This window comes from Anabrus simplex, chromosome 6 (genome assembly GCF_040414725.1).
Source record: "Anabrus simplex isolate iqAnaSimp1 chromosome 6, ASM4041472v1, whole genome shotgun sequence".
Lineage (NCBI taxonomy): Eukaryota > Metazoa > Arthropoda > Insecta > Orthoptera > Tettigoniidae > Anabrus > Anabrus simplex.
In genome coordinates this window covers 235,886,664-235,913,079 of record NC_090270.1, presented here as the reverse complement: position 1 = coordinate 235,913,079, position 26,416 = coordinate 235,886,664, and the positions used below count along the sequence as shown (strand labels likewise).

Here is a 26,416-nt window from a genome sequence, read left to right as displayed (position 1 = left end):
TGACCATGATTGTAAGCATAGGAGATATTATAAGTAGAATTTTGTAAACAATATAAAATTATTAAGGATGATCTGTTTGTTTAATAGAAAAAATTGTTAGCGTAAATTTTATATTATTGTATTCTAGAAAAAAAATTTTCTTCTCTTGTTAATTTAAAATTTAGTGCTTGACAATGATGTATTTTAGTGTACCATTTGTCACCGAGGTAGACACCTCATTTGCAAATAAAGAGATTTTGATTTGATTTGAGAAGCAGTGGCAGCTCGTGGATATCAGCAGTGGTAGTTTCATAATTCCACAAATATCTCAAGTTCTTCAAACCATTTTATCAAGATACACACTTCAAACACTATACAATGCAATGCATATGCAATTATTTTGATTATTATTATTATTATTATTATTATTATTATTATTATTATTATTATTATTATTATTATTAATGCAATTTAGTACAAGATAGTGCATACATTCATCCTCTGATCATGTCCTGGTCCAGCGGTTACCATTTTTGGTTGCTCTACAGGAGCTCCCGTTTTTGATGCCCAACTCAACCATAGAAATATGAAGCATTGATAGCATTTGGTTCCTGCTACCCCATCCTCAACATAAGAAGTAGAAAATCACCTAATGCTGTGGGTGGAAGAGCGTAGAAGAACTGACCACCCTGCCGTAAGTAAAGTCCTGCACAGGATGCCTGTTCTCTGCATGTCTCTTGTTCTGATTCCTGGTGCTCAGTATGAAGATACTTGCTGAGAAATTTCCAACATCTCACAAAGAGGTTATTTCTATTTCACAATTTCACAATAAAATCACGACACCTTTTCCTAACTTAATTAACATGAACAGATGGTTTGATATTTAATTAAATTATTTACACAGACATAATTCACTAACTCTAATTTCTATAGGCAAAATCCATTTGCCGCTCTTTCAATTTCACAAATTTGTCCAACACTTTCTTGTCAAAGTCTGGAGTTGATTGTATTATATCTTTGCTTATAGACATCACTGCCAAAGCGTTCAACCTCTCGGTTTTCATTGTGTTCGTAAGAAACGATTTTATGTGTTTCAAAGTGAAGAAACATCTTTCTGATTCAGCCGTTGTCATGGGGCTGGTAATAATAATTTTGAGAAGTTTATGAACTTCACTAAAAACAATTGACAATCTATTTTCCCTCAGAAAATTAAACAAATTAATTGCTCCTCTAATACTCCCGAAATCTTCTCTTCGGTACATAACTTGAAGTTCTGTTTTGAGTTCTTCTCTTTCAAGCATGGGATAAAATGAACAGTCATGGTTAAAAGATTCCTGTGGGAACTTGGTAGAATATGCCTCAAAGTGAACATCATTCAATAAAACAGAAACTTCCAAATGGCCAGTAAACTAAAATCTCTCTCTTACTTGCATAGAAACCACGTCGCATATTTCCTTGGTTGACACTATTCATCTACTATGTGGAGAAATATCATCCTTTTTCCTCTTTCGATCGGGTTCTGGAAAGTTTTGTTCAATTTCCCTGTGAATTATATCAACTTGTGCTCTTTCTGTCATTATGTGGTTTTCAAAAGAATCAATGTAATTTCTTATTAGAACAATATCTTTGTTTCGGGACTGAATTTGATTATGTAGAAGATCAACGTGAGGAAATAGACTGTGGAACACATATAGCCAGAAAACAAATTCAAGATCACAAAGAATGCATCTTAAGCCACTTGCTTCATTTAATGTGATCTTGTTTGTACAGTTCTCTTCAATTTCTTCAAAGCAATCTATTAGATTTTCTCTGTTTTCGTACACCACATTTACAGTTTCTTATGTTATAATTCCAGCGCGTGGGTACAACTTTCAGCATTTTCTTCTTAATGATGTTTTCGAGGAAATCCAATCTCTGAGATGAATTAGAAACGAATGCAGGTATCGCTGATAAATTTGAAAAGAAAATCCTCACTTTAGGAATATGATTTGTTGATTGTTCCATGGTGAGATTAAGCTTATGGGCATAGCAGTGTACGTAATATGTGTACAGATAGTGCTCACGAACCTTTGCTTGAACTCCACCAAGAGAGCCACTAAAAACATGGGCTCCATTATAGCTCTGTGCAATCAACTTATCGCGAGAATGGCCTACCAGGTGATTAATCTGTTCCAGTAAGGTTTCTGTTATTCCACTCGCCGATTTGTCAGATGGATAAAAGAATCCCCAGAATCTTTCATGTACCGAGCCGTCGTGAAAGTATCTTGAAACAATGACCAACTGACAATGGTTCGAGATGTCGGTTGTTTCATCACACTGTATACCAAGAAATTCAGCCCCTCTAATCTGTTGAGATATTTCCTCCCTACACACTGCCAGCATGCAACTTAAAATGTCATTTTGAATCATCTTTGACGTTCCTTTAAATACACTACCTGTTTCTAAGTGTTGCTTCATTATACTGTCCATATCAGCCGTGAAGTTAACTAATCCCTTAAATACACCTGGATTTAAAGAATTATCTTCTTCATTGTGGCCCCGGAGTGGCAATTCAAATTCTGTACAAAAACGCACGTAAGTGATGAGTCTCTTTAATATTTGCCTGTTCTTGTCCACGATCAAATTATGTTTACGAATAGTTTCACCATAGTGATCACTTAAACAAGACACGACATTGACTTTACCAAGCATTTCAAAGTCCATAGTACTAGTGATATGTTCTAGGGATCTTTCATGCTTTTTAATTTTCTCATTAATATGCTTGATATCACTTACCCTTGTGGTGATCCATTTATCTCCTTTCCTAGAGCGGGAGAATAGCAGGCAAGGAAAGCAGGAAAAGGTTTCTGAGATATCACTTTCACATATCCTTGGGTTCTTGTTATATACTTCAGGAGAATTAATTTGTCTTTGAAAAGCCCTATTTTCATTTTTCTTGGTCTCCAATTTTTTCAACGAGAAGTCTGGTGTCGGCCTACCACACTCCTTCAGTTTGACTTTCTTTTTCGATAGAAAAAGAAGAAAACGTTACTTCTTTAATATGTTCGATGGTAATCATACTGTACAAAGTGCAAACATAACACTACGCCTACATATAAATAACAACCTTTCTCTTAATTTCACCTTGTCACAGTCACCTCATGAGCTCATTCATCAACACAAAGCTAAACATCGCGGTCTCCAGTGAATATGGCCAACATGAGTCAAATGCGAGGGGACAGTAGTTACAGTCGTTACTCGTTTCGTTAGTTAATAATCCTGAAAATATAAGACTATTTTAAACAGGCGCATTTAACTCAGGTAAGTGCCTCAGTAAAATAGTTCCTAGTTTTAGGAGAGAAATGGCACAAACTGACCAATATTTCGGGTAGGTTGGCTGCAATGATGGGCCGCGGCAGAAACGCGCCGTAATCTCCGTTAGAACAGTACATGTCTACTGTGCCTCTGATTGGCTCCCTCAAGACCAGTCAAGCGAGACTCGGGAGTGTTTGGTCCGCTATGAGAGAGCGCCCTCCTGCGCAGTGCCAGTAGCGCATCGGGCTGCAGTACAGTACAATTCATGCCCTTGATAATAATCTTATAGTAAAATATTTCCCTTGTTAACATTTAAGATGAAAATTCCTGAATTTAATGGAACCCCATGGGGCTGCCACTGTACATAAGGGCTACTATAGCAACTCTCCATTCATTTGGTATAGCTCCTTCATGCAAACAATAATCAAATAAGTACTTCAGATATGGTACTATATCCCAACCCATTGGTCTTTAGTATATCCCCCAAAAACTTGTCAATTCCAACTGCTTTTCTAGTTTTCAACTTTTGTATCTTACTGTAAATGCCATTGTTATCATAGGAAAATTTTAATACTTCTTTAGTATTAGTCACCACCTCCATCTGGACATTATCATTGTAACCAACAATCTTTACATACTGCTGACTGAATACTTCGGACTTTTGAAGATCCTCGCATACACACTCCCCTTGTTCATTAATGATTTCTGGAATGTCCTTTCTTGGAACCTGTTTCTGCCTTCAAGTACCTATGCATACCCTTCCATTTTTCACTAAAATTTGTATGACTGCCAATTATGCTTGCCATCATGTTATCCTTAGCTGACTTGTTTGCTAGATTGAATTTCCTAGTAAGTTCCTTCAATTTCTCCTTACTTTCACAGCCATTTCTAACTCTAACTCCTTCTTAGTCTCCTTACTTCTCTGTTATAATATAGTGGATCTTTACCATTCCTTACCACCTTTAAGGCGACAATCTGGAGATAAAAATCAATATTTTGATCATTTTGTGATTTATTTTTAATGATTGAAATTAAAAGGATTGAGTTTCTTTTCTCTTGTCATGAAGTTATTCTGCTGAATTCAAGCAATTTATCACTCTAATAATGCTTTGTTTGCCAATTGTAATTTTACATTTAAATCCAATTTTTCTTCCAAAAAATTCTGCAAATGTAACAAAATTTGTATGGTATATGTATCACAGCTATATTAAGAAACCTGCACATAGAAATTTTGATTGCAGAATTGTTTCAAATAGTAGGGATTTTTAAGTCAAATATTTTAGAATGTAAAAATTACACAAACTTTAGTATGATATATCACCTTATATTATTTATGTACAGAAAAATCGATACGTATTGCTTTTAAAAGTATTATCTACCTAATTACGAATTTACATTAACTTGTTAATTAAATTTCATGAAAAAATGGAATTAAAAATTTCAAACAGAAAACATATTTTGGAAAAACTATTAATTGTATTTGAAGGAAATGGTTGTGTTATCTCTACTTTTATGTAGGTGACATTCCCACAAAGTTTTGTGAAAATCCATGCATTAGGTAAAAATACCTTTTTATCTCCAGGGTGTCGCCTTAAAGGTAAAACCTTTTTCACATTCCTCAACAATTGCTTTAAACCCATCCCAGAGTCTGTTTACATTTTGTTTTACCATTTTCCACCGATCATAGTTATATTTTAAACACTCCCTCATGTCTGTTTTATCAGCCATATAATACTGCCTAATAGTCCTAATTTTAAGACATCCTTTCTATCATATTTATTTTTAACTATGACAAAAACAGCTTCGTGATCAATAATACTATCTATTACTTTGGTTTCTCTATATAGCTCATCTGGTTTTACCAGCACCACATCGAGGATATTCTTCCCTCTAATTGGTTCCATCACTTTATGAGTCAGCTACACTTCCCATATTAACTTATTTGCGATTTGTTGGTAATGCTTCCCGTCGTTCGCATTACCTTACCAATGACATTTGGTAAATTGAGATTACCTGCCACATTTATGTTCCTTTCCATTTTGTTTCCCACATAGTTGATTATCTTGTCAAATAATTCTGAATCAGCATCAGCGCTACCCATTCCTGGTTTGAACACTCCTAAGACATCAAGTTGCCTATTATCTTTAGAAATGAGCCCTACACCTAGAATTTCATGTTTGTCATTTGTAACAAATTCTTCTTTCACCAGAATGAATACTCTCCCTCCCATCATTCCTATCGTATCTCTACGATACACACTCTAGTTCCTTAGGAAAATTTCTTCATCCATTATATCATTTCTCAGCCATGATTCAACTCCTATTACAATATCTGGTAAGTATATTATCTGCACCCTTTTTAGCAATAGATTTACATGCTAGTGCTGAATCGGTCGACTTCGGTTATCAATAATGTAGAGTTTGAGGGATGTTCCACCATTCAACACATTACAACAATTTATTCAATTATAAGAAGACCGGTTTCAACTCCATGGAGTCATCATCAGTTCTTGGTGAAAATTAAATTAAGGGGAAATCATCATAATGAAAAATCCATGCACCTATAGGTGGTTGCTTGGAAATACATCATTGAGCTCCAAGTTCTCCTTGCCAAGTGTATGTTACATTTCTAGGTAATTTCTATCAACTCACTGCACTTTTTAGTGATAGATTTTTGTACTCAGTTGAGGAGTAAGAAGGGAGCACTGCCAGTTCGGGTAGTACTGCCAACTGAATGAAAATGAAATCTGAATTGAATCAATGATATGATCGATCAATATGAATTTTCTAAACCTTTATTATCTTACGCCAACAACTGTGTCACACACACAATATATAATACTATATAACATTTCCCAATGTGAAACATGTTCCTAGCATGAATTCTATAGCTTGGCTTTGCTGTGTAAACAACAACAGTACGAATACTTAAAGTGTGACTTAAAGTTACTTAATTCTATTCCTTTCTTTACAATACTTCTACAGTTCAACACTAACATCTTTATGTCACCCCTACTAGACTTCCAGATCCCTGTAACCTTAGCACCGCTCCCTAGACCACCCCGTTTCCCTGAATGTACCTCCCTATTACCCTTCCAAACAAATTTCCTAACTTATATGTACCACTGTGGTTTAAGTGAAGGCCATCTGAGCGCAGATCCCTATCTCCTACCCACCCATTAGGATCTAGAAATCTCACTCCCAGTTTCCCAAATACCTACTCTATAAAAAACCAAACCCCATGGCACTACAGCCCTTGAAGGGCCTTGGCCTACCAAGCGACCGCTGCTCAGCCCGAAGGCCTGCAGATTACGAGGTGTCGTGTAGTCAGCACGACGAATCCTCTCGGCCGTTATTCTTGGCTTTCTAGACCGGGGCCGCTATCTCACCGTCAGATAGCTCCTCAATTCTAATCACGTAGGCTGAGTGGACCTCGAACCAGCCCTCAGGTCCAGGTAAAAATCCCTGACCTGGCCGGGAATCGAACCCGGGGCCTCCGGGTGAGAGGCAGGCACGCTACCCCTACACCACGGGGCCGGCTATACCTACTCTATAGTCCCATTTAAATCCCCTATCACCCTCCAGTCAGTATCCCTACTGCGCAATATTCCACTGATAACAATCTCCACTTCCTTAAACTTCACGTGTGCTGCATTTACTAGATCCCACACATCCCCAACTATGTTGGTACTTATAGCAGCTTGCCTTACGTTGTTGGTACCAACGTGAAACACTACCACCTTCTCCTTTCCTTCCTCCCTCTCTTCTACTTTCCTTAACATCTGGCTTAACCTAATTGCTGGGTAACACTCTACCCTGGTTCCCTTTCCTCCACACACTTTCCCCACATGTCTAACAATGGAATCCCCCATGACCAGAACATCAACCCTACCCAAATCATTTTATCCCCTCCCCTCTTGGACACCCCTATCTTTCCTGAAAGCTGCAGAAGCTACTTACTCCTGCCTTTTCTCCCTCCCAAGACCCTGTTCTACCTGTGTTTTCCTATCCTGTGTTCTACATTTCCCTTTCCTACATTTTCCTTTCCTTCTACTTCCACTCTTCTCAGCAACAGTTCCCTGTTCTTCATTTTCCCTCTTTTGTTCTACCTGCAGTGACTCGTACCGATTTCTTGCAGACACCTGTCCTGAATTCTGATCCTGAATAGAGCCCTTAGCCTGCAATCTCCTGCAATGTGTGTGGAGCAGTCTTCTCATGTTTCACATCTGAGACATACTGTCCAGCACGTGCAACAAGGTGGTGGTTCCCTGATGTTTGGGGGTGGCATTATGTGGAGCGACCGTGCGCCATTCCTAGTCATGCAGGGTAATATTACGGCTGTATGATAAAGAGATGACATCCTTCGACCCACTGTGACAATGTATCGTCAGCATTTTGGAGAGGAATTTGTCTTAAAACCCATTAGTGCACAGCGTCAAAAAATCGGAAGTCATAAAAAAATAAAGTTGTGTTATATTTATGCATGGTTTTAAGGCCACAATACTTTCTTGTGCTTCAGAAAGGCTGTAGCTAACAAGAACCAAGAATACATAATTCTTTATCCTTACCATTCATTTTTGAATCACACTTATTGTGAGCATGGCGGCAAGACAGCGCAGAGTTTTGTGCGACGGTCGAGAGTTTTATTTATGAATTAACAAATATTTCCAATAATTGTAAACTTTGGTTTGGACCATATTGTTGACACTCCTCTGAATCCACTGACACACAAAGATGTCAATTATGTCTTATTATTGACATGATAGAGGCTTGTAAATATTACTGTCCTGAAAATCAGACGCTATGCACAGGGAGTCCTACAGTCTCAGAGAATTGTATTCCCTTACTAGTTTGATTGTGAGTGAAATATTGGAAGTTTTGGAGGAAGAACTGACATTTGGAGAGGAGCAGCACATCAAACCTCCTGATGATGGGTGTGAAATGGTTGATGATGATTACAGATGAGTATGAGGGTAATCTGAACTACGTTGGTAGAAACCTACTTCTGAGTAAATTTGAAGGGCAAATTGCTTCAACAAAATATGGAAAAGGGAAGGCTCAGTGGTAGTCAAAATATTACTGAAAGTTTTCAGATGGAACTGAAAAACCAGAAAACCATGTAAAAGGAAGCTGTCATGTGGAAATAGAGTCATAAGATTGGTTCAGTACCCCTATTTCCGATATCCCTGATAGGAAATTCAAAAGCATTAGTAGGTCAAATTTGAATACAAAAAAAGCAGCTCCAAAGTGGACAAGATCACAATCTACATCTCATTTAGTGACTGACTGTTTTCCTGTCTCCTCCACCCCCCACCCCCACCCCCACCCCCACCCCCAATCAGATAATGCACAAAATTGTGAAATTCCGCTAGACTTCTTTCTCTGCCAGTGGCTATAGGATACCTTTCCACCTTTCCAAGTGTATACAGCAATGTAAAATGAAAAGATGAATTAATTTGGACCTAGAGGAAGTGAGGAAGTGTAATGCTACCTCTCACTGATTCAGGGGGAACTGAAACAAACATGAGGCATACAATATTTTTTGACAACTACTTTACATTCCTGAAATTGGCAAGATATCTGGCTTCAAAGGGAACAAGTGCCACAGGGACATTTCAAAGAAATAAGACAGAGAAGTGCCCCCTTCAAAGAAAGGTGGACAGGAAAATAAGGGGATCATACGACTGCAGGAGTTTTGGTGGTGCGTTACTGGTGCACTGGAATGACAACAGTGTTTTCATTGCTGGTATGAACTACAAACAGATAGAGATAAGCAGTGCATCAAGGGGGTCCAGCGTAAAGAGTATGCAAAGTGTCTGTACCGCAATGAAAGCTGTTCATGTCCTATAGTGGCATCCGTAGAGTGGATCAGCTTGACCAGTTTGGACTTCACCTGAATGCTTCTGTGGATATCATAATCAGTAAATACATAACCGTAAATAGCGTATACAGTATTGTGATAAGTCTTTAGTGGAAATTGTAGATCTACTTTACAGTGTAAATTGGATAATATAATCCAACCCTCTAACACTACCTAGCTTGCAATATTTATTATTTATTTTAATTTATTAGCCAACATAGAGCTACTTAGTCAGGTTTATGGAGGTTTTTCTTCTTTTTGTAAGCCCAATACTGTTTCATCCTTTCTGAATGTAATTTTCTTTCTGCTTCTGGAATCACTCTTCCTATTCTCTGCTTTTTGGTTTTTGTCTGTAGTCTAGTGTGTTTATCTTTCAATATGTTGAGTAAATTTTTGTATTTTAAATCTTCTATCGTAATATGCAACTCTCTCATGTCTTCTTCAAGTTCTGTGATCCATCTATTATTATTCTTACTCTTCCATAATTTTTCTGTTACTTTTCTACTGATTCTATTTTCTGGTGACCGTATTAGATGCTCTAAGAATGATATTCCTTTCTTTTTCATTGTGCTAGTCACAGGTTCTATTTCCTCATAAACTGTCTCATTGAAAGCTTGTCTTCAGACTCCATTTACTTGATAATTTTTAACATTTTGCAACATTATTGAACAGTATAATGCTGAGTAACTAGTGTTGTTGTACTAACTTGAGTGCATAGCATCCAATATATCAGACGGCCTTTGTTAATAAAACTATCACTTGTATGAACTTTATGATTGTTGGAACATGTTTCTGCAATTATTAAGAGTGGAAATGTGTAGATAAATTGAAATAAAACACAAAACATTAACTTTATACACTAATGGGTTAATGGACGATAATAGGCATATCCATCATGCAGTTTCCGTTAATGTCTTCCTGCGTGATCACGATATCGCTCGACAAGAGTGGCTGCTGTGTTGGCCGGACATGAACCCTTCTGAACATGCCTGGGATAAATTAAAGAAGGCTGTATATGGACATCATGACCCACCAACCACCCTACCAGATCTATGCCAAATCACCATTCAGGTGTGAAACAATTTGAATTAACATCACCTTGATGAACTAGTGGACAATATACCAAGATGAATTCAGGCTTGCATCATTGCAAGGGGACATGTTACCCAATATTAGAGGTACTGGTGTGTGCTGTATTGAGTAACTCAAATTGAGAAAGCAAAGCTTTATTGTTATATAAGCTCTCATTTGTTGTTTTGTTGGACAATGAATAATGCTGATATATGCCTCTGTATGTGTTTCTTTTACTTTTAGGTGAAAGGTCAAGAACTTGTTCGTCTGCAGTGGTACAAAACATTTTTGATGTGTGTATTTTGTCAATAATATATAACTTAACATTGTTTGACCACTTCAAAGGAGATTACATTAGGAAAGGATTAATAATTTGCAGTAAAAACTAAAAGCTCACCTCATATTGAGAACACCTCTCAGTAGTCCTAGTACTGACTGATCAAATAATTGCCTGTTTTGGTGACTAAACTGTTGATGCTGGAAGAAATAACATAACACTCTTACATGGAACAAAACACAGTTTATGAATTTTAAAGGCTTGTAGATTTGTAAAATAATTATGATTTTGTCTGTACACTTCAAATTTTTGTCTCACCTTATTAGATTTGATAAACAGAAACTGAAAGTTGGTTCAGTTCAAGTTTTGTTTGTATATGTGTTTGATTGTTTGGTTTGTTTGTTTGTTTGTTTGTTTGTTTGTTTGTTTGTTTGTTTGTTTGTTTGTTTGTTGCAGGAAATCATGTGAAATCTTAACCCTTGCAAAACACAGGGAAGCAACCAGTTTAGGTCACATCTTCTTGAATGATTAATAGAGGGTGGTACAACTGATCATAGAAGCCAAATATGGGCACAGAAGATTATCCTGGGTGCAAAACTTTGAACACTGGTTTGACATAAACAAAACAACAGTGTAGGAGAAGTATGCGAAAGTAACAAAAAACATGGAATCAAGTCATGTATAGAGATATAGGAATAAGAAAGCATTGTATGTTGGGTATTCAGCCTGAAGGGTGGTTTGATCCTCAACAGCTCTATCATCAGCTGACGTAAATAATGCAGGCATCACTGAAGAGGCAGTGTAGAGAAATGAGGATTGAAACAGTTTCCTGTTGCTTTTCTCACCAAGCCAGAAGTTGCTATTACATATCAGTCAGCCAAGCTCACTGAAATGCACACACCAACTGACCCTGTGAGTGACCCCACAATTCATAGCAGGGATTGGCTGCATAAGGAGTATCATTACTAATATTGATCATACCTCAGTCACTTTCATATCGTCAAAGTCAAAGATGAGACTGAGACAGGTCGATGAAAGTAAAAAAAAAAAAAAAAAAAAAAAAAAAAAAAAAAAAAAAAAAAAAAAAAAAAAAAAAAATTTCTAGCCCATACCAGAAGACATAGTGTAGGCTACTGTAAATGTTAGATCTTGCCAGCAAAGGCACAAGAAAGGATTGGCAATATAATTCTGCTTTGTAACCAAATGATGCACCAGTTAACTGCTTGAATTCATCATGTTGAAAAAGAAAGGTCCCTGCTGTTCTTGAAGAAAAAAATCAACTAATTCCATTGCCAAAAAAAGGAAAAATTACTCCATGATAGTCACTAACCTTCTACAAGGAGACAACATGAGAAAAATGAGAAGTATAAGATTATACTAACGCATAATATTAAGGAAACAGAAATCTTAAATATACATCCATTATATAGTGATGATAAAATGATACAGAATCAGACTGACTGCACTTATCTTTAGTTACTCTTGAAAAGTGTGTTAAAAGTCAGTGTAATTCTTTATCAGAAAACAAATGTTCTCTAAAATTCTTCTGTATTTTTCATAAATATATCTAGAAAAAATCAACTCTTCCTCCTCCATAACTCTAGACAATTCAGAAGAGGAGTTCTACTTACCTCAGATGTGATGTTTATCATTAACCCTTGCAGATCAGGCATATTTCTTGCTGTATCCTCAATGAGAACGAATTTATTGACAGACCACTGTCCAACTTTTTTCATAGTCTCTGAATAAGGATATGACATTCTATACAAGACGATTTTACAGTTGACAATTGATCCAATTGTGACATCGATATGCCTTGTGGCCAAATGATGCACCAGATAACTGTTTGAAGTAACCATGTTGGAAAAGAAAGGTCCTTGCTTTGTTTGAAGGAAAAGCCAACTTATGCCAGTGCTAGTCAAGATCTTGTATGATATTTTCTGAAAAATGTAAATAAATTTAAATAATATTGCAATGGTATTCTGTTGTTGGTAAAAAGGAGAAGGCTAAGGGCTCTATTCAGGGTCAGAATTCAGGACAGTTGTCTGTTAGAAAACAGTACGAGTCACTGCAGGTAGAACAAGAGAGGAAAAATGATGAACTGGAAACTGTTGCTGAGATGTGTGGAAGTAGAAGGAAGAGAAAAGGTAGAAAAGGGAAATGTAGAGTAGAGGATAGGAAAAGACAGGTGGAACAGGGTCTTGGGAGGGAGAAAAGGGAGGAGGAGGTAGCTTCTGCAGCTGTCAGGAAAGATAGGCCTGATCACAAGGGGAGGGGATCAAATGAGGTGGGTAGGGTTGAGGCTCTGGTCATGGGGTTTCCATTGTTAGACATTATAAGGAAAGTGTATGGAGAAAAGGGAACCAGGGTAGAGTGTTATCCAGGAATTAGGTTGAGGCAGATGTTGAGGGAAGTAGAAGAGAAGGAGGAGGGGAAGGAGAAGGAGGTTGTGATTCATGTTGGTAACAACAATGTAAGACAAGCTGGTATAAGTAGCAACATAGTTCGGGATATGTGGGATCTGGTAAATTCAGCACATGTGTTTAAGAATGCGGAGATTATTATCAGTGGACTACTGTGTAGGAAGGATACTGACTGGAGGGTGATTGGGGATTTAAATGAGACTATGAAGTGGGTATGTGGGAAACTGGAAGTGAGATTTCTAGATCCAAATGGGTGGGTAAGAGATTGAAATCTGCACTCAGATGGCCTTCACTTAAACCGCAATGGTACGTATAAGTTCGGAAATTTGTTTAGAAGGGAAATAGGGAGGTACATTCAGGGAAATGGTGTGGGCTAGGGAGTGGTGATAAGGTTACAGGGATCTGGAAGTCAAATAGGGATGACATAAAAATGTTAGTGTTGAACTGTACAAGTATTGTAAAGAAAGGAATAGAATTAAGTAATTTAATAGATATATACTTACCAGATAATGTAATAGGAGTTGAATCATGGCTGAGAAATGATATAATGGAAGCAGAAATTTTCTCGCAGAACCGGAATGTGTATCATAGAATAGGAGTGGCAGGAGGGGGAGTATTCATTCCAGTGGAAGAAGAATTTTTAAGCTATGAAACAGTTAAAGATGACACACATGAAATTCTAGGTTTAAGGCTCATTTCTAAAGATTATAGGCAACTTGATGTCTTTGGAGTGTACAGACTGGGAAAGGGTAGCACAGACACTGATTCAGAATTATTTGATAAGATAATCAGGTATGTGGGAAACGACATGGAAAGGAATGTGATTGTAGAGGGAGATTGAATTTACCAAATGTCAATTGGGAAGGTAATGCAAACAACAGGAAGCATGGCCAACAAATGGCAAATAAGGTAATATGGGAAGGACAGCTGGTTCAGGAAGTGATGAAACCAACAAGAGGGAGAAATATCCTGGATGTGGTGTTGATAAAACCAGATGAGCTCTATAGAGAAACTGAAGTGATAGATGGTATTAGTGACCATGAAGCTGTTATTGTCATAGTTAAAAAGAAATGTGATAGAAAGGAAGACCTTAAAAGTAGGACTGTTAGGCAATACCTTATGGCTGATAAAAGCAGGCATGAGGGAGTTTTTAAAATAAATATGATCGGTGAACAACGGTAAATGAAAATGTAAACAGATTCTGGGATGGGTTTAAAGCAAATGTTGACGAATGAAAAAATAGATTTGTACCTTTAAAGGTGGTAAGGAATGGTAAAGACCCAGCTTATTATAGTAGAGAAATAAAAAGACTAAGAAGGAGGTGCAGACTGGAAACAAAAAGAGTTAGAAATGGCTGTGAAAGTAAGGAGAAATTGAAGGAACTTACTAGGAAATTGAATCTAGCAAAGAAGTCAGCTAAGCATAACATGATGGCAAGCATATTTTGCAGTCATACAAATTTTAGTGAAAAATGGAAGGGTATACATAGGTAGTTTAAGGCAGAAACAGGTTCCAAGAAGGACATTCCAGGAATCACTAATAAAAAAGGGGAGTGTGTACGTGAGGATCTTCAAAAGGCAGAATTATTCAGTCAGCAGTACGTAAAGATTGTTGATCACAAGAATATTGTCCAGATAGAGGAGGTGGCTATTGACAAAGAAGTATTAAAAATTACACGTTATAACAATGACATTTACAATAAGATACAAAACTTGAAAACTAGAAAATCGGCTGGAATTGATAAGATTTCTGGGGATATACTAAAGACAATGGGTTGGGATATAGTATCATATCTGAAGTATTTATTTTATTATTGTTTGCATGAAGGAGTTTTACCAAATGAATGTAGAGTTGCTATAGTAGCCCCTGTGTATAAAGGAAAGGGTGATTGACATAAAGCTAAAAATTGCAGATCAGTAAGTTTGACATGCGTTGCATGTAAGCTTGGGGAAGGCATACTTTATGATTATATTAGACGTGCTTGCAAAATTAATAACTGGTTTGATTCACAGTAGTTCGGGTTTAGGAAAGGTTATTCCACTGAAGCTCAATTTGTAGGATTCCAGCAAGATATAGCAGACCTCTTGGATTCAGGGGGACAAATGGACTGTATCGCGATTGACATGTGTAAAGCATTTGATAGGGTGGATCATGGGAGACTACTGGCAAAAGTGCATGCAATTGTACTAGACAAAAGAGTGACTGAATGAGTTGCTATATTTCTAGAAAATAGATCTCAGAGAATTAGAGTAGGTGAGGCTTTATCTGACACTGTGTTAATTAAGAGGGGAATTCCTCAAGGCAGTATTATTGGACCTTTATATTCTCTTATGCATATAAAAATAATATGAGTAAAGAAGTGGAATCAGAGATAAGGCCTTTTGCGGATGATGTTATTTTGTATAGAGTAATAAATAAGTTACAAGATTGTAGGCAACTGCAAAATGACCTTGATAATATTTTGAGGTGGACAATCGGCAATGGTATGATGATAAATGGGGTAAAAGTCACGTTGTGAGTTTCACAAATAGGAAAAGTTCTCTCTGTTTTAATTACTATGTTGATAGGGTGAAAGTTCCTTTTGGAGATCATTGTAAGTATCTAGGTGTTATTGTAAGGAAAGATCTTAATTTTGGTAATCACAGAAATATTATTGTAAATAAAGGGCACAGATTTCTGCACATTGTTATGAGAGTGTTTAGGGGTTGTAGTAAAGATGTAAAGGAGAGGGTATATAAATCTCTACTAAGACCCCAACTAGAGTATAGTTCCATTGTATGGGACCCTCACCAGGGTTACTTGATTCACGAAGTGGGAAAAATCCAAAGAAAAGCAGCTTGATTTTTTTTGGGTGATTTCTGACAAAAGAGTAGCATTACAAAAATGTTGCAAAGTTTGGGCTGGGGAGACTTGGGAGAAAGAAGACAAGCTGCTTGACTAAGTGGTATGTCTATCAAGAGTATTACAAAAATGTTTATTAAGACCACCTTTTCAATACAATTCAAGTTTTTGTAGTGAAGATTTACATAATATTCTTATTCGGTATATGTTTCGCCCTCCTTCTGGGGCTTAATCAGCCTTAACTCAAACCTTGAAATTATTAGATTATTGGATTATTAGATTATTATACCCATTAAAAAATATTCTTTACACCCCATCTCTCATAAACAGGTGATGTTTTGTAGTTTAATTTACAGAGCTCTAAAAATCCCTCTTTCATCTAATAATCTAAAAACTGAACTCAACTATAAAAAGAATCTGGCAAAATTTAATAGGTTTAAAATTGAAATGCTTAATTGATTAATCAATAAGAACAAACTTAAATTAACCACAAATCTCCTCCCAGACAGGCCTAAAAAAACAAACTAAATTTGTCACATTTACGTATAATAACCCAGCCATTTATTCGGTTGCAAATACCCTAAAAAACATAACATTAATGTAGCGTTCAGGACAAAGAACACTAATCAGAACATATTCTTTAATCACAACACAATCAATCATAATAGTAGCCGTTATTCAGGATCTGGCATATACAGAATAACTTGCACACAGTGTGGAGTATCCAGTAATCAGGATATAGTGTGTTCGAGCCCCACTGTCGGCAGCACTGAAGATGGTTTTCCATGGTTTCCCATTTTCACACCAAGCAAATGCTGGGGCTGTACCTTAAATAAGGCCACGCTCACTTCATTCCCACTTCTAGCACTTTCCTGTCCCATCGTCGCCACCTTTCCGTGTTGGCGTGATGTAAAGCAACTTACAACAAAAAAACAAAAAAACAGTGTGGAATCTCATATATTAGCCAAACAGGCTGAACTTTTTATACTAGATACATGGAACATTACAATGCCAATAGGCATAATTATTCGGTGATGAGCTCCCATATGAGGGAAGCAGGACATCATTTCACATCCATAGAAAATGACCTTACTATTATCAGAAGAATAAGTAAAGGCAAACTAATGATTGAATTTGAAAAATTATATATTGTTTTAGACCAAGTCTATAATAAAAACCAAAATCTCAATGATGTTACCGATGTTAAATATCCTCTATATGGGTCAACACCTAGATTATTGCGCATTTTGAATTTGAAATATAATAAATTCTTAAACACTTTTAAATTTTCATAATTGAAAGCTCCCACTACCTTGCATAACACTACGCCCTCCTAAGCCACCCCTAAAAACTACTCCAGCCAATAGCGCACACTTTCAAAGCTCTGCCTACCCCCTCTTCCCCTCCATGTTCCTCACCCCTACCTTTACACCAATACAATACTAGAAGCAGAAGCGCCAGTCAGGCAGGCACAGCCGGGGCAGCCAGACACATCCAGCACAATTGAAGGAGTAAGTAAACACGCATACAGTGACCTCGTTCATGATTAACTGTCTTGTATCACAAGTCTAATTCTTCCACACCGTTCCTCATGTTACAGATAATTTTCAATTCATACTCCAGAAGTTAAGAGCCAACACTTAGCAACTGCGTTGAGCATCACCATTCGACCAACAATTTTAAGCAACAGATGATGGAGCTTCACAATCGAGCAACAATTTCAGCTAAGCTAAGCTAAGCTAAGCTAACCTGTCATCACACATGACAGCAAGCTTGATTCATCCAACAAACACCTTTTAACAACAGTTATTTTAACATCGAATTTGACTGCAACTTAACCAATCGCACTGTACAGATTCAAATAATGTCTCCATGATTAGTAGTCAATACAGTCTGACATTATCACTTCATGTTTGAGTTCACATTAGGCTCTGGAACCAACTAGTAAATACTTCTTCCAAAAAGAATGAGTCATCAGACAAATGACTACCAACATTTTCAAGCAGCTCATGTATAAAAAAGTTGAAGATCCATTTTAGTTATAAACATTCTAAATTTCACAAGAGATACGAAAGGAGTGACCAAATTTTAACTTAAGAAAAGTTTCTTTTACCATCAATTTTTTTTTTTCATTAGCAATCACTTGTATCAACCACAAGTTTGGATGTTTTTATTGTATCAGTTTTAAGGAATTATACAAATAGGAAATAATAAGAATTCTTAATCTTTGTTAACATATAAGGATTTTTCAGGATCCTGACCAATGATTTTAAGGTTTGAGTCAAGGCTGATGATGCCCCTGAAGGAGGGCGAAACATGTACCGAATAAGACGTTATAATATTATGTAAATCTTAACTACACAAACTTGTATTGAAAAGGTGGTCTTAATAAATACTTTTGTAATACTCTTGATAAACATCAAATTCAATATGGATCACACATACGAATTATCACTTGTAAGTGGTATGTTCCGAGCTGTCAGCGGAGAGATGGTGTGGAATGGCATCAGTAGACAAATAATTTTGAGTGGTGTCTTTAAAATTAGGAAAGATCATAATATGAAGATAAAGTTGGGATTCAAGAGGACAAATTCGGGCAAATATTAATTTATAGGAAGTGGAGTTAGGGATTGGAATAACTTACCAAGGGAGATGTTCAATAAATTTCCAATTTCTTTGAAATCATTTAAGAAAAGGCTAGGAAACAACAGATAGGGAATCTGCCACCTGGGCAACTGCCCTAAATGCAGATCAGTATTGATTGATGGATTGATTTGATTTAGTTACTGCAAGTGAGGGAACATACACATGCTCCTGACTGGGGCTCTTGTAAAGCCTCCTAAGTTGAAGAAGTTAAAAATTCAGCTAAGAGATCTAGGGAACCACCTTCTGTCATAGTACAAAACACATTGGCTTCTACGCCAAATGAAACTAACGTGAAACTTCCAAAAAAGGAAATGCTGCAGAGGACTCTTAGACACATAAGAACGAAAAATTTACCTCCCAAACAAACATCAATAGAAGGTTTAGAAGATATGCCTCAAATTTATAAAGAAACTACAGATGGAGAACGATGGCTACTTCACCTGGACACACGGGTAGGGCTAGTTGTATTCAGCTCAGACCGTAACTTATGAATAATCAAGGCAGAAAAATATTGGATGTGCGATGGTACGTTCAGAGTTGTTCCCAAAATTACAACACAACTATATAGTATCCATTGCAGAGTGCACGGTGTCATCTTCCTTGTAGTATTTTCCCTCAATAACAGACGCAATAAAGGAACGTACAATGACATTTTTCATGTCCTGAAATACAACGTTTCTGAAAAATATAATGAAGACCTTCAACCAGATTATGTTTCTACTGATTATGAAGTTGTATGCATGTCAGCGGTTATAGAAGCATTTCCAAATTGTAATATTGCTGGGTGTTTCTTTCATTTTGCACAAAGCCTCTGGAGAAGGATACAAAAGGAAGGAATATTGGAACAGTGTCAGGATGAGGAAAATTCAGAATTACATGCACAGATCCAGTCACTGTTAGTCTTGACTTTCGTCCCTGTCAATCGGGTACCTGAAGCATTTGAAATCCTGAGAGCTGAAGTTCATGACGATCTACAGGTGATTTGTGATTACCTAGAAGTAAATTATGTTTTAGGCAGACGGCAGAGGATGAAGAGCACCTCTGTTCCCTTCCACAACATGGAATTACTACAAGAGAGTACTGTCCAATTTATCAATCAATCAATCAATCAATACTGATCTGCATTTAGGGCAGTCACCCAGGTGGCAAATTCCCTATCTGTTGTTTCCCTAGCCTTTTCCTAAATGATTTCAAAGAAATTGGCAATTTATTGAACATCTTCCTTGGTAAGTTATTCCAATCCCTAACTCCCCTTCCTATAAATGAATATTTGCCCCAGTTTGTCCTCTTGAATTCCAACTTTATCTTCATATTGTGATCTTTCCTACTTTTATAAACGCCACTCAAACTTATTCGTCTACTAATGTCATTCCACGCCATCTCTCCGCTGACAGCTCGGAACATACAACTTTGTCGAGCAGCTCTCCTTCTTTCTCTCAATTCTTCCCAGCCCAAACTTTGCAACATTTTTGTAACGCTACTCTTTTGTCGGAAATCACCCAGAACAAATCAAGCTGCTTTTCTTTGGATTTTTTCCAGTTCTTGAATCAGGTAATCCTGGTGAGGGTCCTATACACTGGAACCATACTCTAGTTGGGGTCTTACCAGAGACTTATATGCCCTCTCCTTTACATCCTTACTACAACCCCTAAACACCCTCATAACCATGTGCAGCAAGAAAGCTAATACGTGTGAGGCGTGGCACAACCGTATAAATAAAATTATCGGTCAGGATCATCCATCAATTTATAAACTCTTGCATCACTTACAGATTGAGAATGCAGAGATATTTTGGGATATTGAAAGACTGGGAACCGGCCATTTGCCCAGGAAGAAGAAGAAAGCTTACGTAGATTTTGATCGACGAGTTGAAAGAGTTGTTGGAAGGTACCAGGAATACAAGGCTGAAGGCAGACTTCTACAATATCTGAGAACCCTTAGATGTAATTTTGCTGGTGTTTTTTAAATTTCTAAAATAATATTTTGGATTTGTAATCAATCTTATTTTAAGCCTCACTGAAAATGTTCATTTGACAAAAATAGTAATGACATTCTAGCAGAGTGAAATTACATGGTTGTGACAAAGCTTCTGTGACAAAATGTCCATGTAACTTAAAGGGTGTGACGAAAAGTCTGTGGTACATTTCTGTTGTGACAAAAAGTCTGGATACGATATGACATTAATTCCTTTATTGTAAACTGTTCTGGAAAGGGGAAAGTTTTTATTGTAACCATTACTATGTGCTGTAGTGTATATGACATTAAATTCTTTATTGTAATAATTTTTTGGAAAGCGGGATGTTAAGGGCTCTGTGTATCACATACTGTAGAAAGTAGCTTTTATTTTTGTGGATGCCAGAGTGGAGAGAATCCTGTTTAGTTTTATTGATGTTCATATTAGTGACTTTGGAGATTTGTTGTTCATTGAAAAGATAATGTGTATTTCCTTTATCAGTTTTGGTAATTACAATATTCATTTAATTTTGAGATGTATTCATTTTTATGTATACTAGCTGAAGCTGACCCACAAAGGCTTGAAACCTGTCCTAGGTTTACTTGTTTTATTAGTGTTCATACCATTTACCATATTTCTCCGAATCCAAGATGACGTATTCTTCTCAGAATCTCGGGTGAAAAATCACCGGTCGTCTTGCATTTGTGACCTAACAGTAAAGAATACCACTGGCAGCTACCACGGTAACCACGCTGCTTCCCATCACCCCCAACCCCCACCCACGCGCACATAAATCTTGTTGGCCATCAACGTCCATATCTTTATTAAACATCGCTAGCTGCGGCAGTCGATTGTACAGTGCCTCTCTGTGTAACATCACTGGCTTTTGGTAAATAGTGAAGAGAGAATGATATTCTACTAGCCTTTAAAAAAGCGTTTCTCAAATCCTCAGAATGGCATCAAAACATGCAAGACTTCGAAGTCTTGGAAAGGCCATGGTTACACAGTGGCAGAGTTATAATGCATCTACTGTACCTGATGCTTAGTAAAATTAGGCCTAACAGTTTTTTAGACAGCAGGAATATTTTCATGATGGATCATCTTGTAAAGACACATGGAACAGGCATTGCTGACAAATTTTCAACAGGTTCTTGTCAATATTATTATGCCAATTTTAAGTTAATGTTTATTAAACAACTGGAAATGAAGAATAATTGTGCACCTGCAAGAAAATATGGCATAACTAAAGTCGATGCTCTGCATTAGTGTGAAGACAAAGATAGGCTAGTTAAAAGAATGCATACTGTACAAAAATTAATGCATTCAGTGGCCCGCAACAAGGACGCTGAAGCTGACATTGTGAGGTACGTGTGCAAAAAACGCAAGGATGGAATGGCCATACAATGGCGCAATAAACTAGTTGACCTTCAACATCCACGTCGTTATCGGTAGCCACTGAAGTTGGCCGAAGCCAACAAGCGCAAGGCAAGCGAGACATTCATCTAGCGCCAGCCGGTTGTACAGCTCACTTAGTAAAAGTAACAGTTTTGTAGACAGCATGAATATTTTCGTGATGGTTCGTCGTATTATAGAGACACATGGAACAGGTATTGCTGGTAAATTTTCAACTCTTTCTCCTCAATATTATAATGACAATTTGAAGTTAATGGTTATTAAACTTGCAGAAATAAAGAATAATTGGGCAGCTGCAAGAAAATGTGGCATAACTAAACCTGATGTTAGGTGCTGGTGTGCAGAAAAATATAGTCTAAAACGTAATACTGTACAAGAAAGGTGTTCATATGATTTCACAAAGTTATTTTTAAGCCTGATTTTAATTTTTTGGAAGGAAAAAATGGGGGGTCATCTTGCATTCAGGGAAGTCTTGGATTCAGAAAAATACGGTACTTTTAAGTGGCTTGTATCAACATTTTTTATTGAACAGGTGGACCAATACAAATAAATTCTTCTAAATAACTTTATTTAAATACAAATTCTGTATTGATATCCACCAGTGTCACCTTTGCCTTGGGAATTTCTAAGGAGTTTGGTGACTTTAGTTGAGGGACTCACTTTTGGGGCAGTGATAGGATTTAAGTGGTTTTGGGATGGGCTTCTGGGCATTTTGAACAATTCATGTAAGAAAGAGTTTCATGTAATATACTGATACATTCTGTTTCTATGTGTTTTCCTATTAATTATGTACTATGTAGAGTTATTGAAAATGAGTTCTGACATGGAAATAAAGCGTTTCCAGACCAATGTCCATTCTATATGTGAGGAATGTTTCCTGAAAGTTTGGCTTACCTTATTGTTTACACCCTGTATTGCATATGTCCTCCAGTTTAATATATATTACCACTAATCCATTCGGGAAACATGGCATTAACTTTACTTCATTTATTTTTCAGATATCATTTCAACCACAACTTTGACAGACACACCTAGCCCTAGTATATCCAGTTATGTTTTCATCCCACTCCCACTACTGGTATTGCAGCATCTTCTTTTAATGAAAGAAATGAAAATAAATTAGAATACTTTCAGGCCAAGAAGGAAAAGTCTGTAACATAATTGAATTCAATGTGGTTATATCAACACCAGTGCGAAAGAGATCACTGAATGAGCAAGTAGCTTGTTTTATATTCACAATAAAAACTACTTTTCACAGTAATGTTGAGGGAAAGAAAACTTATTCCCTTATTTTTAAATTTCAAAGTGCGTCCATTGATTTGACAGTCAGTGAAATGTTCACAATCAACCTATAATGTGTCTTACAGTTACCACCAAAATAAGCGATGCTTATTTAATAGACACTGCTGATATATCTGGTCATAGTCACACTGCCTATTATCTGGAAGAAGTGGCTGTTAGCAGCAGTCAAAAATGTGAGGAGGACTGAAATTGCGAAGTTTATTCTGTTGTTATAGACTGTAGTAATTATTTGGGATTGACAGACTGGGGAATTTTATATCATGTAATTATTTATATTTTCTGTGTTGGTTTATATTTTCAGTGTGTGAAGTTTGGAATTAGTTGATTTTCATATGGTTTTAAGATTGTTTGATTGTCGTGGAAAAAATTGAAGTAAGATGTATTAATTAGGAAACACGCGCCAGATCGGCATGGGATGTTTCCGGTTTCATAATATTGCATCAATTTTGATGTTTCTGGATGCTACTTGATGTTCTTTATCAGATTTTGTTCCTGGGCCCCTATTGGTCATTATAAAATTAATTGTGATTGGCGGACAAAGGAAAATATGGACGCTCATTGGTTGTTTTACGATTTCCTACTTTCCGGAGAGAAGCGCTTCGCTAGAGCCAAGCTCTTCCGAGAGTCTTCAAACAGTGACCACTGAAGGGAGAAGTTGCTTTTTGCAGGTGACGGGTCTTCTTGGCCCCTCCAACAGGTAAGAAGTTAGTTGTTTTTCATCTTTCAGATTATCTTCAAATCTAGTGTTCCATTTAATTTCTTTTGCCGGAGCTTACCCGTTTTTTCCTTCAATCGCCAAAATTTCAGTAAAATGACTTAGCCTACCAGCAAGTCATATCAGAGTTATGTTCAGAGACAGTTCCCATTTCTTTTCTTGATTTTGTAAATTAGATATTCAACACCTTTCGGTGTAATCATAAAACGTAAATTTCCCCTTGGGGCTGTCTCATTTATCCCGCTTCATCTTGGAGTATTCACTTTTAGTATGGGCACCCTTTCTCAGAAGTGTTTTTGAGGGGGTTGCCTCCTAAACGTGCCCTGCACTAGGATATATATTTTATATGTTGTTTCCCTTTCTTACATGAACATACTCATGACTGTATAATATTACTTTCCTTTTCTTTCGTCAGTATTATGTGATTTAAATGTTTCGCCATGAACAGTGGAACGTTATGTGAGATGTTCAGATGTCATGTTAAATATGTAAAAGTCTACACTCTGGGTAAATTGTTTTTTAATGTGAAAACTATCTTTGATTTATAAAGATATTTTGTTGATTATTTTGCGCTCTAATTTAAATATAAATTGTTAAGTAAAGTTTAGAATCACCTTTGATTTCGCTTCTTCAGCATTGCCAATACCTTTCACCGCCAGGATATCATTCCCAGTTGCTTCCCAATTATGCTTTCTTAGTCATCATGTTGGTTAAACTGTTTGTTATTGTTTTCTGTGCTTAATGTGCATATGGTTTCAATTTCATACATATTATTATCATGTCTCTCTGCATTAATTTGTGTCGGTGTGTAATTATGTGGTTACACAATGGTAGCAAATATTATTATAATTATTATTTGTAGCCATTTATATACCGGAACGGTTACACAGATAATGCCGTCAACATTTCAAAAATGAGTCTTCTGCTTGAAAATTATGAAGATTGGATGCATCACTTACGCATGCTTGGCACATGTACTAAATTACATGGCATAGGACATTCAATTTCTAAATGTGAAGGAACATTTGATAAATGTAATAAAGAACTTCAGAAACAACCACTTTGCTAATGCATATAACAAATAATCTAGTGCCCCTGAACTCATTCTCCCAAAATTTCAAGCTACAAAGAGCAAACAGGTCACACAAAAAAATCAAAAACAAATATAATATGGCTCTAACACCGGCTCATTTCTTAGCTTACAACCCCCTGTGGGTAGGGGTGGTAGAATAACATCCACAGCATCACCTGCCTATCGTAAGAGGCAACTAAAAGGGGCCCCAGAGGCTCTTAACTTGGGAGTGGGGGTTGGTGACCATGGGGCACTTAGCTGAGTTCTGACATTGCATCCACTTACTTGTGTTGGGCTTCTCACTTTCATCTATCCTATTCGACCTCCCTTGGTCAACTCTCGTTCTTTACTGGCCCCAATGGTATTACGTTTGGAGGCCTAAGGAGTCTTTCATTTTCACGCCCTTGGTGGCCCTCGTCTTTCTTTGGCCAATATCTTAATTTATCAAAGTGTTAGATCCCTTCCATTTTCCACCTCTGATTACCATGGTTGCCCATTTGTACTTTCTCTTAAAACATAATCACCACCACCACCACCTGTTTGCTTACATGTTGGATGCAAAAGAAAAGAATATGGATCTGGATTTGACTGAAGAAGAGAAGAAAGTAGCATCTGGATTTACAAAGTCAATGTATTTGTCAAGTTCACTTCGTCCATTAATTGTCAAGTTTCAGTCAAATAACTTGCCTTTTGAAGAGTTACTCTTTGAGAAAGAGTGAAAAGAATGACAATGACAATGACAAAGTTTTTCCATTTTAGAACAGTTACTTACAGCATAGACTTTTTCAACAATTCAGCAAGTGTTGAAAGAATCTTTTCATCTTGTGGGTTAGGGCATTCATAAGTATGTAATCAATTAGGTACAAAATATCCTCTAAGCTTCTGTTTCTGTTTGAAGTTGTAACTCTGATGTGAAAATGTAAACAGAAAAGAAAAGTGAAATAGGCTCTATACAATCTTTTGATGTTTAATTCATTCATAAACCTGTAGTGCGTTTTGAAGCCTTTTTAATGCTTTAACTTTAATATTGTGAAATAGTCGCTGATTATTTTGTGCTTGGTTTATTAACATTCTAATAATAAAGCAACATTTCTGTAGAGGATGTACTTAATCGTTTGAAACCTATTGCCATTGACCTTGATGCCGTTCAGAAAAACAACTGTGCTATTTCCAAGTTAATACATGTTTCAGTATGAAATCATTGCACTGGTGAATTAAGGTTTCAAAATATAATATGCATACCATAATTTATGATTCAGGATTTAATTTGACTGTAAAAATTAACTTTGAGCAAGAATATAACTTATTATTTAGCCTACTTCTCTTTGAATTGAGAAGGAGTGTATATAGTTATTAAGAAGCAACAAACTGCTTTAAATTCATGTAACATAAACATTTGAAATTAAACCTGGTTTAAACAACAACAACAACAACAAGCTTTTGTACTTTTTCCTCTCTGAAAAACCTTGTTTTATTTCCAATCCTCATACCTGGGCAAAATCTACTTGATTTCATCATACAAGATATGTGAGTGATTGATGAACTTGCACAAATGGAAACAGTGTTTCAC

General features: G+C 36.7%; 1 protein-coding gene and 1 long non-coding RNA gene across 11 annotated transcripts in view; one reads left to right on the top strand and one right to left on the bottom strand.

Annotated features, from left to right (window-relative positions):
• The window catches only part of LOC136876381 (uncharacterized), a 131,106-nt gene extending 104,847 nt beyond the window's left edge, over positions 1-26,259 (top strand). Inside the window, exons 2-3 of one of the 2 annotated variants that reach the window (XR_010860585.2) lie at positions 528-673; positions 22,756-26,259. This is a non-coding gene — a long non-coding RNA (uncharacterized lncRNA). Of the gene's footprint in view, positions 1-527; positions 674-20,161; positions 20,872-22,755 lie in introns of those variants that run through there. The other variant, XR_010860586.2, reaches the window with a different exon arrangement.
• The window catches only part of LOC136876380 (ionotropic receptor 75a), a 370,517-nt gene that overhangs the window by 257,184 nt on the left and 86,917 nt on the right, over positions 1-26,416 (bottom strand). For all 9 annotated transcript variants that reach the window (XR_010860583.2, XR_010860582.2, XR_010860584.2 and 6 more), the window contains exons 3-4: positions 12,112-12,420; positions 10,601-10,680 (exon numbers count right to left, since the gene is read on the bottom strand). Coding sequence is in view for 6 of the 9 variants with exons in the window: in XM_067150278.2 (XP_067006379.2) it covers positions 10,601-10,680; positions 12,112-12,420 (389 nt within the window). In the remaining 3 variants the exon portion in view is untranslated. The remainder of the gene's footprint in view (positions 1-10,600; positions 10,681-12,111; positions 12,421-26,416) is intronic.